The 12,963-nt window shown below is 42.1% G+C and overlaps 1 protein-coding gene across 13 annotated transcripts in view; it reads right to left on the reverse strand.

Annotated features, from left to right (window-relative positions):
• Positions 1 to 1,529: 1,529 nt before the first annotated feature.
• Positions 1,530 to 12,963, reverse strand: part of arvcfb (ARVCF delta catenin family member b) — a 228,863-nt gene continuing 217,429 nt past the window's right edge. For 12 of the 13 annotated variants that reach the window (XM_036144608.1, XM_036144604.1, XM_021323287.2 and 9 more), the window contains 3 exons: positions 9,097 to 9,188; positions 6,164 to 6,276; positions 1,530 to 2,577 (listed from right to left, as the gene is read on the reverse strand). In XM_036144608.1, coding sequence (XP_036000501.1) covers positions 6,175 to 6,276; positions 9,097 to 9,188 — 194 coding nt within the window. In that variant the 3' untranslated portion in view covers positions 1,530 to 2,577; positions 6,164 to 6,174. The remainder of the gene's footprint in view (positions 2,578 to 6,163; positions 6,277 to 9,096; positions 9,189 to 12,963) is intronic. The other variant, XM_036144609.1, reaches the window with a different exon arrangement.

The following is a 12,963-nucleotide window of genomic DNA, read 5'->3' on the forward strand; positions in this document are numbered from 1 at the left end:
GGGTAGAGGGGCCTGGATGGATGGATGGATGAATCCATGGGTTGAATGGTGGGGGTGAAGGGTTGGGGGGGGGGGGGGGGGGGGGGGGGGGGGGGGACTGACACAGGGAAGGAACGGGCAGATGTGGAATGGAGTTATATAAAACACAGTTATCTTTCTCTAGCATGGAAAAGATTAAGGCACATGATAGGTACAAACACGTCTGCTACTCAGTTACTTTAGTTTCACGGTCTTGAATCTGCTGCGTCTACACAGGTAGGTTCCTCCGGTTCCACGTGCGTCCGTGGGTTTTACGGCACAGTCGTTGCGGCTCTGTGTTCTGTAAATGTACAACGGGCCGCACGTTCACACAACCAAGAGCGCTTTATTACTTGAAAAACGATGAGTTCATCTCCTGATCCTTTGGTCGTGGTAGTGCATTCAAGAAGGAGACAGTCACGTGGGCCTTCGTCCAATGAAAGCGCCCACGTCTGAGGACACACGAGAGGGTTTGTTAGGGCTATGACGACTTTTCTTCTTTTCTTTTTGTTGTTTATTTTGTTTTTTTTTGTTTTTTTAGAAATCTGGGGTTTTAATGTACAGGAACGATTCTTTTAATAGTTCACTGATTTTTACCACAACATACACCTTTGTAAACACCGTGTAAAATATGCAAGCTTTACAAAGTCACATACGTCACAAAAAAAAAAAAAAAAAAAAAAAATCCGACTTGAACGCAGGCACATGCCGTTCGCCTTGAGTGAGAGACGCATGAAACCGGATCGGGCTTGATTCTCCGTAATGGCAACGCGATTCTGCATCTCAGCTGTAAAAAATATACTATATGACCCCATCTGTAATTTACACACGGTTTGCGCAAGACCTGCTCTCACGTCTCCGGCCATTGACGTCATCTCTTCCTGCACAAGTGGACTAGGTAACATCCAAAGGACTCCACAAAGAAAAACTGGCACTTTGAAAAGGAACGAACAGAACAGAAAGATCTTCATGCTCACGACTGGATCGTTTTCCACTAAGATGCAGCAGAGAAGGTGGGGGCTGTGGTAACCGAATCACATCCAAAAGCATGAGGAAGATATAGATATAGATATATAGATATATACTTTGTTTAAAATTAAAAGTCATCTCTTGTTCCTGTTTTGAAGAGACAGGAGCTGCCACAAAACATGGATCCATCTGCGTGACGAAGAGCAAAACAGAGGAGTTTTCCTTTCTTGTAACCGTTTTCCACAAATACAAAATATAAATAGGCGATCACCAGGTGTGGCTCGACAACATTTGACACACGTTTAAGTTATGCAAGACGGTTATTTCCTGTTTACAAACAACAGTGATCCTTCATCAAATGAAATGTGCTTTCCAAACAAGGTGATATTAATATACAGGTAAGAAATCTGACTTTTCTTGCTTTTTTGTTTTTTTAAATTGCAATTTTTCTCTTTTTTTCTTGTTTTTTTTTTTTTACTTTAATATACATTTATATAAAATCCAACAGAAATGTTTTTAGACCAACCTTTTTTTTTCTTTTCATTTTTTTTTTTTTTTTTTACAATCTGCTCTCCTCAGACACACAGAGCACTTATAAACAAAACACCTTGAATCCTCATCGATACACAACACTGACAAACAGCGACCAGCCAGGAAACTCATGAAGCCGCACCGCTACACAACCTGAGAGTTCACACGAGAGATGGCAGCTCTGTGAGAGAACTTGTTTGGCTCGTACGGGATGAAAGAAACAAACAAAGTCTCTGATTTTGGCCCGGAAACCATGCGAGCTTCCTCCTGTGACGTTGTGTGAAGATTGAAACGCCGAACTCACTCAGAATCTCACTTGCTTTTCTCCAGATCCCAACTTGCAGGTTCCTAACTACTTAACGTGATTAACCCGATTCCCACTCCTGATGTAAAAACAGTCCCGTCTTTTTTAATATTTTATTTTTTTTGTATTATAAAAACAACACAGTGAACCCAGATGGATTTTGTTTTTAGTCCAGGAGGACAGACTCTTTTACACGTCCCTCCACAATGCTACAGCTCTCCTCAGGCTCGGTTCTCTCCTCCCTCTTCTTTCTCTGCTTCCAAAACCCTTTTCAGAACAACATACCAAAATCAGACAACCCTCAGAGTTCTCCAAAAACTCCCTTAACCACATATGAAATGGAACATTTTTAAAAAAAAGGAGCATCCTTTCCCTCCATTTCCTCTCCAGCAGGTATCCTTCCAGTGCAGGTTTCCTTTTCCTTCTACGCCGCTTCACTTCGCCTCTTCTGCTCGTTGCATTCCCGCCATCAGAGCAAGAGTCAAAACTGTAAAATTCACATGATGTCGAGGAATGTAGATATGACAGAGTAGGAAGTGTCATTACTCTTTTTAAAAATCCGTTTTTTTTTTTTTCCTTTGAAAAAACATGACTGCTGCTGGGTAGTCTCTGTTGTGGCCATATTTGTTTGTGTTTTTTTTTAATCCTCTTCTCTGTACAAAGTCCCACTCCAAAGATGAGCTCCTGTGAAATGGCAGTGGTGATATGAGAGATCCTCTTGTAGCTGGGGATGTCGCACTATTGCCGTTTTAAGCCTGAATCACATGAAAAAAGGGGAAAAAAAACAAATATTAGAACACGGCCAGCAGCTTAAAATGATAACGGCGCTTCATTCCAAACATCTATTGTGAATGTGCAGCTAAATGACAATGAAGTCTGCCTAAGTCCCTCAGTCTAATTTTAAACTTGTTTAAATAGCTATACATAAACACAATAATGCTCATTATTTAGAAAGAAAAAACTGTAATGCCATTTGTAATGCAACAACAATTTCAGAGACTATGGCTACGTTCACACTGCAGGTCTTGATGCTCCATTCCTAATTTTTTTTGAGGTGGCTGTTCATACTACTATTACAACAGAAGGAGACGTCACACAGCAGCGCACCGTTTACGGAAGTGTTCAACACAGTTTTGTTAAAAAAAAATATAAAAAAAGCGTGGATACTGGCCGGCATCTCTCCTTGCTATTATTAGAAAGCTGTTGAGCAATGGGACTCGACAATATGAAGACCACATCATAGTGAGACTAAATAAGCTAAGAAGAAAGCAGCAGAGCTATTATAAATGGTCTTTTATGAAGCGCTAACTGCTACTGCCGTGTGTGGATGTGTGGTGAGAGACAGGAGAGTGACGTGAAAGACGGATAAAATGCGACCTGACCGTTCAGACTTACAAAAATATCCGACACGTATCCGAATTAGTAGCACTTATAGAAGTGGCGCAAATCAGACCGTTCACACTCCCATGAAAAAGACATATGGGTCTTAGATCACTGAGCTATATAATACACTGGAGTGCTGATTTTGCCGAAAAACTGAAGTCACTGACCGCCATCTTGCTACTCCCTACTCTCACAGAATCCCATAGGATTTGGTTGCAACAACAAGCAGTTTTCTGGCTGTGTGAAAACGTTTCACATTGGTAATTCTACAGTCAGTGGATGTACTAACACTATCAACTACTAGGAAAATAGGTGCTGAAATTCATATTACATGTTATTCATATTAAATATACCTATATGTATATATAAATATGTGTATGTGTATATATGTATATATATGTATACACATATGTAAATATATGTTTTTGTATATTGTTATTTATATATTTATAAATGTTAAATATATATATATTTAAAGGAATAAATTGCAAAATATTTCAGCACATGACTTTCTCAGTACTTGATAGTTTTAGAACATAAAGTATATGGCATTTGTCATTTTAAAAGTCTTAAGCCCTTACCTGACTCCGCCAGATAGATTTGCTCCGCATATCCATCTGGAAACCTTCCGTTGAAGTAATTTTGGGAAGGGGCGAAAATACTGGTCAGCTGATTGGTCTATGTTGGTGATAGACGGGCCAAATAAACCAATCAGATTCGTCGTCGCTCTGTTACGAGCGACGACGAAAACACAACCACAAGCCAAGCTACTCTTGCTGCTGCAAGTAAAGGCTCGTTAGCTCAGCAGAGAAATACTCTGTAATTCCGATAAAACTTGCTCGATAGCCACGCTAACGCTAGTTTCATCGGCTGAAGCCGCCATGTTGTTAAGACTGAACTGTCGCGCTTCCCGTTGCGTCACACCTCAACCCGCCTCAAAGCCAACGCTGATTGGACGTTCGTTTGGTGAACGGCTCCAAATTTTCTTTAACGGAGAGTATCCAGACTGATCTGCGAGTGAAACCTTGAAAGCTCGCGAGATCAGGATGGTCTCACGAGGCTACTTAAGCGCCCCCTGAACATGAGAAAATCCTCATTATTCGATGCTGTAGCGCACATATTACTAGTTACTGGGGGAAAATAGGGAGTACCAATATGGCGGCTGGTGGCTTCAAAGCGACTCGTTCTAACAGCGGGCGATTAGCACTCCAGTGTATAATATAGCTCAGTGTAGTAGATGGACAAAAACATCTGGTCTGGGTCGCATTCCCTGCAGTGTGAATGTAGCCAAAGCCAGTGTCCACTACTTCCGTTACTTAAAGGGCAGATTTGATTATGTTTTAGACCTTTACCCTTAAAATGAAATAAAAACAAAAAAACTTCTAACACCTGTCTGTCTGTAAGTTTAAAGGCACACAAAAGACCCCAAACTGCTCTTTTCTATGTTTTTCAAATTAGAATAGTCATTTCAAACAGATTGAAATCAAGTCTTTTTTTTTCTTAGTGTCTGAGAAAAAGAAAACAAACAGCTGACTGCACCTACACTCTGATTACATGTCAGCATTTTTAACTTCTCTTCTAATCACCATGTGTCACGTTCCCCCAACATGTAAGAAAAGTGTAGCTAACAGAGCTTGAGTGGCATGACAGATGGTGTAGTAACGAATAACCTACATCACTTTAGCTTAGCACATGCCACAGCGCTTTTAAATCCCCAGGTAGAATGCTGGCCTGATAGATTGGCTACTAACTCTAAGGAAATAATTTAAAGACCTCCTCCTCTTCCCTGAACGAATCATCCCATAAATCTTTGCCTTATTAACTCATTTCAACTGGAGACTTAAAAATTACTTTTTTTTTCTTGCTTGACTATTATCACTGAAATTGATCACCGCTGAAATGTTGATATAAAGTAAACGTTAAAAGTCCTTACTGTTATGCTTCAGCCCCGGCAGAGCAGATGGACGGCGGCTGGAAGCAAAAAGCGCTTACCTGCTGACTTACCTGCTGCTTCAAGTTACATATAACCACTTTGTCTTAAAGAGTTACCATGTGAGCTACTATGATAGCGCGATGTGGTGAAATCAGAAAGTGTCTGTTGAAGTGAACAGAAAACCGAATGGATGACCACTAACAAAGAACACAGGAATCAGAGGGACTGGAGCTGGAAGAGCAGACGACACCAGCAGTGATGAGGAGGCAGGGAGAGCAGAACGCCGATGACAAAACAATGAGAGCGGTTGGGCCTGATCAGCTGGCAACGCTTTAAACGTTTCACCCAAGAACTATGTGCAAAGAATGTGGACAGTGGGGGTTCCTGTGCATCTTCATCTTTCTTCTGGGAGGTTTTCATCAAGGGGCAACCTGATCCCCTGGAGGATCTTCTCAGAAAGAGGAAGAGCGACTCTCCCCCCCACCCCAACTCGTCATTTTGCAAACCCATTCCAGCAAAAGGTTGTCTGGGCGTCGGGGGAAGTGGAGTGCGAGGAGTTGGGCGTACATTTCAATGAGGGAGGCGGAGTCGAATTGTAAACAGAGAGCAAATTCTGTCAATGCTCGACGAGTGATACAGATTGGAAAAGCCTCGCTGGTGCATTTACAAGCCGAACGCTTGACGCGTTGCGCTGCAGGCGCGCAACTGTGACAAATACACTTCTGTTGTTCAGGGTTTCTTTCTGCTTAATGGAGCTCTACGTAACCCAGCCTAATCATAAAAGCCAGTCTCAGCTCATCTGGGGTGTGTTTCAGTGGGCAACACGTGGGGGATGCTTAAGCTGACTGATCAGGGACCAAAGCAGAGTGATCTAAGGGACGCGGTGTGAGGGTGAGGAGAGGGGAAAAAAAATGGATGAAATGATCAACTAGGAGAGATGAAAATCACGGCGGAATCAAAGCTAGAAAGTACAGATAGTACTTTTGTTTGGATTTTTATCATTTATTTTTTTTTTAGGAACCTACCATGCATGCACTTAGACCCAGGAGTCAACAGGCTGAGGCTTAACATCACAAGCGTCCACCAGACTGACCGCAGGCCTGTTACTCCTGATATAGTGTTTCCTATTTGTGTCATTCTGTAGCCACAGGAGGACGGGGTTAGGAAAACAAACAAAAAACACAGTAAAACAAAGAGGTCAGTACATTTTACATAAAGGCTTAAAAACAGACATGCATCGCATCCAGGATCAGAGAAGCCAGACTTAGCAGCCTGCCACGAGGAGAGCTTTGGAGAGAAGTTAGAGAGATCAGAAAACAGCAAAACAAAGCATGCAAATCAAAGGCGAGCAGCCGCGGTCAAAGCAGGCGGAGGATCAGGTCTGGGAGGCACACAGAGCTTCACCGTAATGCTCAGAGACCAAGCCTACTATATCAGACCTTTGAAGATATGACAGTATATCCTGAGCTTCTCCTGCTTTTACGGATATAATGTTTTTATCTCACCAATCTACTCCCACACTTTCAGAAAACTGCTTAAAAGTGAATCCTCTTCAACCAAACCTGACAAAACTGAAGGATGTTTCCTGAGACGTGATAATAATGTGTTGATATGTACCTACCGAGCCCATCAGTGGTTTATTTCCAGTCATCATGACTGTCAAATTAACCCTGGCTGCTTATGATGCATTTAATCTGGTCTAAAGGACGCTGAAACACCAGAGTCGCTGTCCACAGTGAAGCTAGTTTTACACTGATACGGACAGTGTGTGCCCACCACAAAAACAATAAAGCAAATGAAAAAAGTCAACAATGTTAAGCGTGATTAATTCGCTTTGGAGGTGGTGGTATTACGGTAAGGGCCGGTTTTGTTGCCATCGCACACAGTGGGGGGAATGAAAGGAGGACATGAACCCCTTCTCAATTCTTCCCCTTCAGCACAATCCTCCCAGCAAAGTCGGCTGTTCCAACAGGACAGTGAACCCAAATCAAAGCTGGTTTTGGAATTGATTTAGTAAGCTAACATGTCTAATAGCCTGGTATGTGCCTTGAAGCCAATCAGCTGGATGTGGCTCCAGTAAATCTGATAAGAAGGGATGTCAGACATGATAGTTATGCCAGAAGCTTGTTGATGGCGACCAAACGTCTGGTTTCTCTGGTGGCAACTTGAGAACGGACATTTGTGCAAATATTAGAGGGTGTGTGCGTGTACCCCAATGTTTCGAAGCCTTTCTGTATAAATCTGATTAGTTAAAAATTAACACAGATTCTAGTTGTAGTTTTCTCCATTCTGATCATTTTAAATTCATTATTAAGAACCCACAATGATGAAACCTCCTGTCCATGATGAGTGGATGTAAACCTCTGAGTGACGCTGTTTAGATGTTATGAAACCGGGTCTTTGCTGCTAGTTAAGTGAGGAAAAACCTGCCAAAACAAAAATCCCTCACCGAACAGAAACATTTTCATTGTGTTTCCAATTTCTGACACACCCGGGTCTGGTGTGAACGGGTCGGGCAAACGTTTGGTCATCCAGTGCTGATTACTGACATGTCAGCTACTGACTGAGTAGCTGACAGGAAGCTCAGAAATGTACACCCCCAACCCGCTTGTCTCTGCTCCCCTCCGCTGGTAGGCTACTGATCTGGACTCCTTAGTTGTTTCTGTTTGTGCGTTACAACACTCACACATCCGTTCTCCGCCCATATAGACCACACACCACCGAGTTCACTGACTTGTACCCAGAATATTTAAATACTTCTGTACGGCCTTTATTCTCCATGATCTTTTTCATCGATCTACTGCAATCACAACCTTTAATATTTTGCTTTCCTCTAACGTTTTGTGGTGTGTTTTCTGTTCATGTACAGCGCTTTCAGTCATCTTAGTACTGAAAAGCGCTCGACAAATAAACAGCAGCCATGTCACTGGAGTCTCACTGGGAACAAAACCATTTGGCTTTAAGGCTAAAGCTAATGCACACTTTAGTTGCATTAACCTATGCAACCGCGTAAGTATTTATTTGGCGGAAGAAGCCTCCGTTTTCTTACCACTGACGCCTTGAGGTTTAGTGAGAAGTCGGAACGCAGCTGTGCACGCTTGATGGGGAACCTTGATATGCTGCCGTGAGGTTTTGAGCCGTTCATATCTGCCTGATGATCAAACCCAAAGCCTGCTGAGCCTCTTGCAGGGTTGCAGAGGGGCAACATGTATAGAAAAGTTATCGCAGGTCACAGTGGAAGCTGAACAGAAAAGGTCACGCAGACTTTGTAAACCTTAAATCTTCCTCTAATCAGAAAGCGGACACATTAGCATCAATGACAGTTAGCTGAACTTCTGATATTACCTCAGAAGTACTTTAAACCTACCTTCACTACTATATATAAACCCTAATTTATGTATACTCTGAACAGAGTCACTTTCCCACTAGGCCAATCTCATCCATCACACTTAACTAGATGAAAACTAAACAGCCAAAAAGCGCTTGAAAGTCATCCGCAACGTCGGCCGTCCTCCGAGGCCATAATCTTCTCGCTCTGCTCGACAATAAACAAGCTGTGGCTGCATAATCAGCGGACGACCTCCCGACAGTTCGGCAGCGTGCTCGTTTCTGTAACAAGGCTCGTCTCCAGGAAGTGTGTGCTTGTTGGCGGTTCTTTTAATCAGCCCCAGATTAATTGCTTTACGGAAACCGAAAGCTTACAGGCAATTAACTGGTGGCTCAAAGATCTGAGGGTGTCCGCAGCGCTGAGCTGTGGTGACAACATTAACTGAGGACGACAACTTCCAGGCTGTTTGAAGAGTCCGTGGAGTTAAGCGCTTCTAATGAGGACCACCACGGAAGGCGCGGAGAGGGAAGGAGGGAGGCGCGGGAAGAGGACAAGGGGATAATATTTCCACATGAACTCATTGTTGTCTGCGGGCCCTGAACCGTGAGATCAGAGGAGGTTTGTGTGTACCTTTAATGGTTCCCGTTCTGTCAGGTCCGCCGAGCCGTCATCTGCTTTGTATTTGCACTCCTTGTCCCTCTGGTCAATGGTGGAGTAGCCGTCTAACGAGATCAGAGAACTGTGGTCAGCTCATTCCTTTGATTGGGGTCATTTGTTTTAAGATTTCCAAGACACAAAGACAAAGCAGCTTTTGCTTTACTTAAAGGAAACGTGAACAAGAAGAGTACATATGCATCCAGCATTATACTTTATATATTAGGTCCTGAACAAACAATGGATATTAATTCTGTGTTTGAAAACCCTCAGACTGTTTAAGGTCATCAAACTGTTTTCAATTTGCCACATTTGGACGTTGGCCTTCTAGTCAGTAGTTTGTCAATATATTAAAACCAGTCATTTCTACATTGAAGGCTGACAGAGCAGACAGGTAGTTCATAGAAAAGCCACCATTTCTAGAGATAGACTGGGAAATGATCTGGTAACTGAAGTCAGATGGTTTTCATCTTAATCAACCATGACCAGTGACCAGCCACTCAGAAACTCGAGAAATCTGATGTAGTCAGGATCACTGAACACACCAACCCTATGTGCCACATGCACAATTTGGAAATGCCGGCAACCTTTTGGAAATCTCACATGTTAAGGTAAGGATTTACATTCTCTAATTAATAATGCACATAGAAACTGCTGTTTTCATAATGCTAGCTGCACTAAGCAGCTGCTAAAGCCAGTTTAAAAAAGGGTTGTTTATGTAAAAGAGACTGTGTTGACTGCTGCAGCTCCCTGTCTGCTTAGCAGGCTCAGACAGCTAGCTGTGTGTGGGACATATTCAGTAGGTTATGTGACATTTCATGCAAGTTTACAAAGTAGGAGGACAACTTGTTTCTGTATGTTTTTTTCTTCCAAAAACGATTACCTGAAACTGCGCTGAAATATGCTTTGAGTTGAATTATCAAGAAATCAAATCAGAGCAGATCAGCCCGTACCTATCACTTTAGCAAAGATGGAAAACATCAGGTGTAAGCTGAAAGTTTACTCAAGAAACAAAACGTCAATAACTCCTCCTAAGACAAAAGATCTGTTTCGTTCAGGAAAAACAGATGGAGGATCCAGAGTTCAGAACATGATTCTTGAGCGAGGTACACAATCAGAACACCAACAGGACGGTTTCTGGTATCAAAGTACACCACGGTTTCTAAAAAAAACAGGTGTTGCTGTCTTTTTTATTGAGATACCAGAGAAATTACCAGAGTGACCACAGTCCTTTTTGGCTGGATAGAGTAACATGATTCCTCTCCTCCCCCACCTGTTGCTGCACACAGCCAGTCAGCTGGCCAAAAGAAAGCTACTCCACTTTTCTCAGGCTTGCCTAGCAAATGGAGTTGTTGGGAAACAACTGCAGTCATGGTGAGGAAATGGGAAAACTTTCTCCCTGTTGCTGTTATTAAGGAAACGTTGCTTTAAAACCACCAGCTGGCCGCCTGTGAGCTGGTGGGAATAAAGTTTCTAAAAAAAAGCTAATTATATCATGTTATTTGTTTTTCTTTTAAAGAAAAACATGAAGTCTTTACTCAAGGGTATAATACCATCACAATCGCTTAGCAACCAGTGCCTACCGTGTAGTGCATTTTATTGACTTTAATGAATGATGACTATTCAGATGACTAAACTATTCAGATGGCAATCAGGAAACCCTTACTTGAAACTCAGGCATAAAGTATTTCATTTTTATGGGTTCATCAAAAGACAGCAACCAGTCACTGGTCATTTTAACTCCATTCATTCTCCCAGTTTTATCTAGACATGCCTGTTAAACTTAAATTAATGAGGTAGTCTTGGGTTTGCATGACATCTGAAGTGTATGAATTTTTATTCACGCCTTTTATTAACATTCTCTGTCCACTGAGATCAAAGTCTTAACCAGTTAACGTTTGAGATGTAATAGAAGATGTCAAATCTTCCAGGAGTGTCTTATCACCAGGGCCACATTGTATACATGGTTTTAGGACCCTTTTTAGACACATGGTGCCTGAAAATGATTAGTGTCATTTGGACTGAAGTCGCAAACAGAGTAGCAGAAACAAAATGCTGCAGCTTTCCAGGGTAATAATGTTTGGGCACGGGCCAAAGAAGGTGATCTGAGAGCGTGAAGACGTGGGGGTCACCAAATGGATGCAAAGAGAAAAAAACTGAGAAAATCCAGGATAGTAATGTGTTGCTTTGCTATTGACATTTCAGTGGATGAGCCACCGGGCATCACAAATTCCCTCACTGCCCTTTTATTCTCAGCCAGAGCTGCTCTGTAAGGCAACCAATGTCTGGTTTTCTTTTACAAGAGAAAAAGCAGTTATGCACAAAATTAAAACCCATTACGTTCAAATGGATTTTCTTTTTTTAAATGATCTAAAACATGTTTTATTCTTCGATTAAGGATCGCTCCGATCCAACCCCAGGTATCAGATCCTGGCCCAGGTGATCCAAGTATTTAGAACTTTATGCAGATGTATTTTGACAGCTGCTTTTTGACAATCTTTGCCTATTTCAATGTGCAGAGCTTCCAAAGCATTAATCTAAAGACAAATCCAAACCGATCTGTGTTTTCCACACTTACAATGGAGCGATTCTCAAAGTGTGAGAGGAAGACGGTATCGGTTGGTGCAGCAAATGTCTGAGTGATGTGACCTGTTCTGTTCTCAGTTGTTTGGCGCTGCTAAAATGCTGGTCATTAAATTTTAGACTTAACGCAAGGTTCTAAGCTTATGAAGCAGGAAAATAAATATTTCTGTAGGATTTATTTGCTCATAATTGACCAAAACCACATTGTAGTATTTTACAGATCATTTAATCAACGAGTCATTTCAAACCACAGAACAAACATGCCAGCTTTAGCCTAATGATCAAACTGCTCTGCATTAAAGCTTCGTTAAAGGGAGAAACGGGTGTGACTTTACTGAAGGCTGTAGTTGTACGCGCTGAGTCACATTTGTGTTTAGACACCAATGAACAAGCTGTGCATGGGTTTAGGGTCTAGCTCTCTCCCCCTAGTTAACTTATGTTGGAGCAGGATATCGAGGCTGACCTGCAGGAACTCCAGATGGAACAAAATATCTGACTCTGTCAAGAAAAATTCATGAGGGGAAAATGCGGCATCATACAAGTCACATGAGTGAACCAGTGTAACCCCCAGATTCCACATCCTCTGAGCAACTACGTTGTCATGTTAATTAATGAGAACTGTTCCACATTCTCCGTGACTGCTCTGACAGTCACAGTCAGTGGAGACGCTCTCCGTCGTTCACCGTCAAAACACGGAACAAGTCCAATTTTCTGCTCCGCTCCGTTCCATCGGGCTCCGGCCGGGTGAAGCGCCATAATTGCAATCGTAGCAAACAGGAAGGAGAACGTCAACAACCTCCGGTTTGTCAAAGTTGAATGGTGTAGATAGATTGTTAACTACAAAATAATTATTATTATATTCACAATAGAATTAACTGTTTAATTAAAATATTGGATGCAAACCACTCTTTTTGCACCAAATAAGGAAGCCGATTTGTCTTTTCAACATTTAATTTGAAACGCGGTAATCCTCTCCAGATAGATTTGCATTTTGCTTGTAATGACGGTGATGTAGCAGGCTTTGCTTTTCATGGACTCCTGGAGGCGGTCTGGTTTGAAGTGGACACGTTCAGGAGCGGTGGATGTGGAATTACAGGGTAATATGGAGGAAATGCAGTGGGCTACTTTACTGCACTTTTCAAGTGAGGCATTGATTATAAAGCAGTATCACTCAGCCTAAAAATGCTAAACCTTAAATTACTTAAATTACTGAAATGCAACAGTTCTACTCTGAGGATAATGAAAAAAAGTATTTTCAGA

This window comes from Fundulus heteroclitus, chromosome 12 (assembly GCF_011125445.2).
Source record: "Fundulus heteroclitus isolate FHET01 chromosome 12, MU-UCD_Fhet_4.1, whole genome shotgun sequence".
NCBI classification, from domain to species: Eukaryota; Metazoa; Chordata; class Actinopteri; order Cyprinodontiformes; family Fundulidae; genus Fundulus; species Fundulus heteroclitus.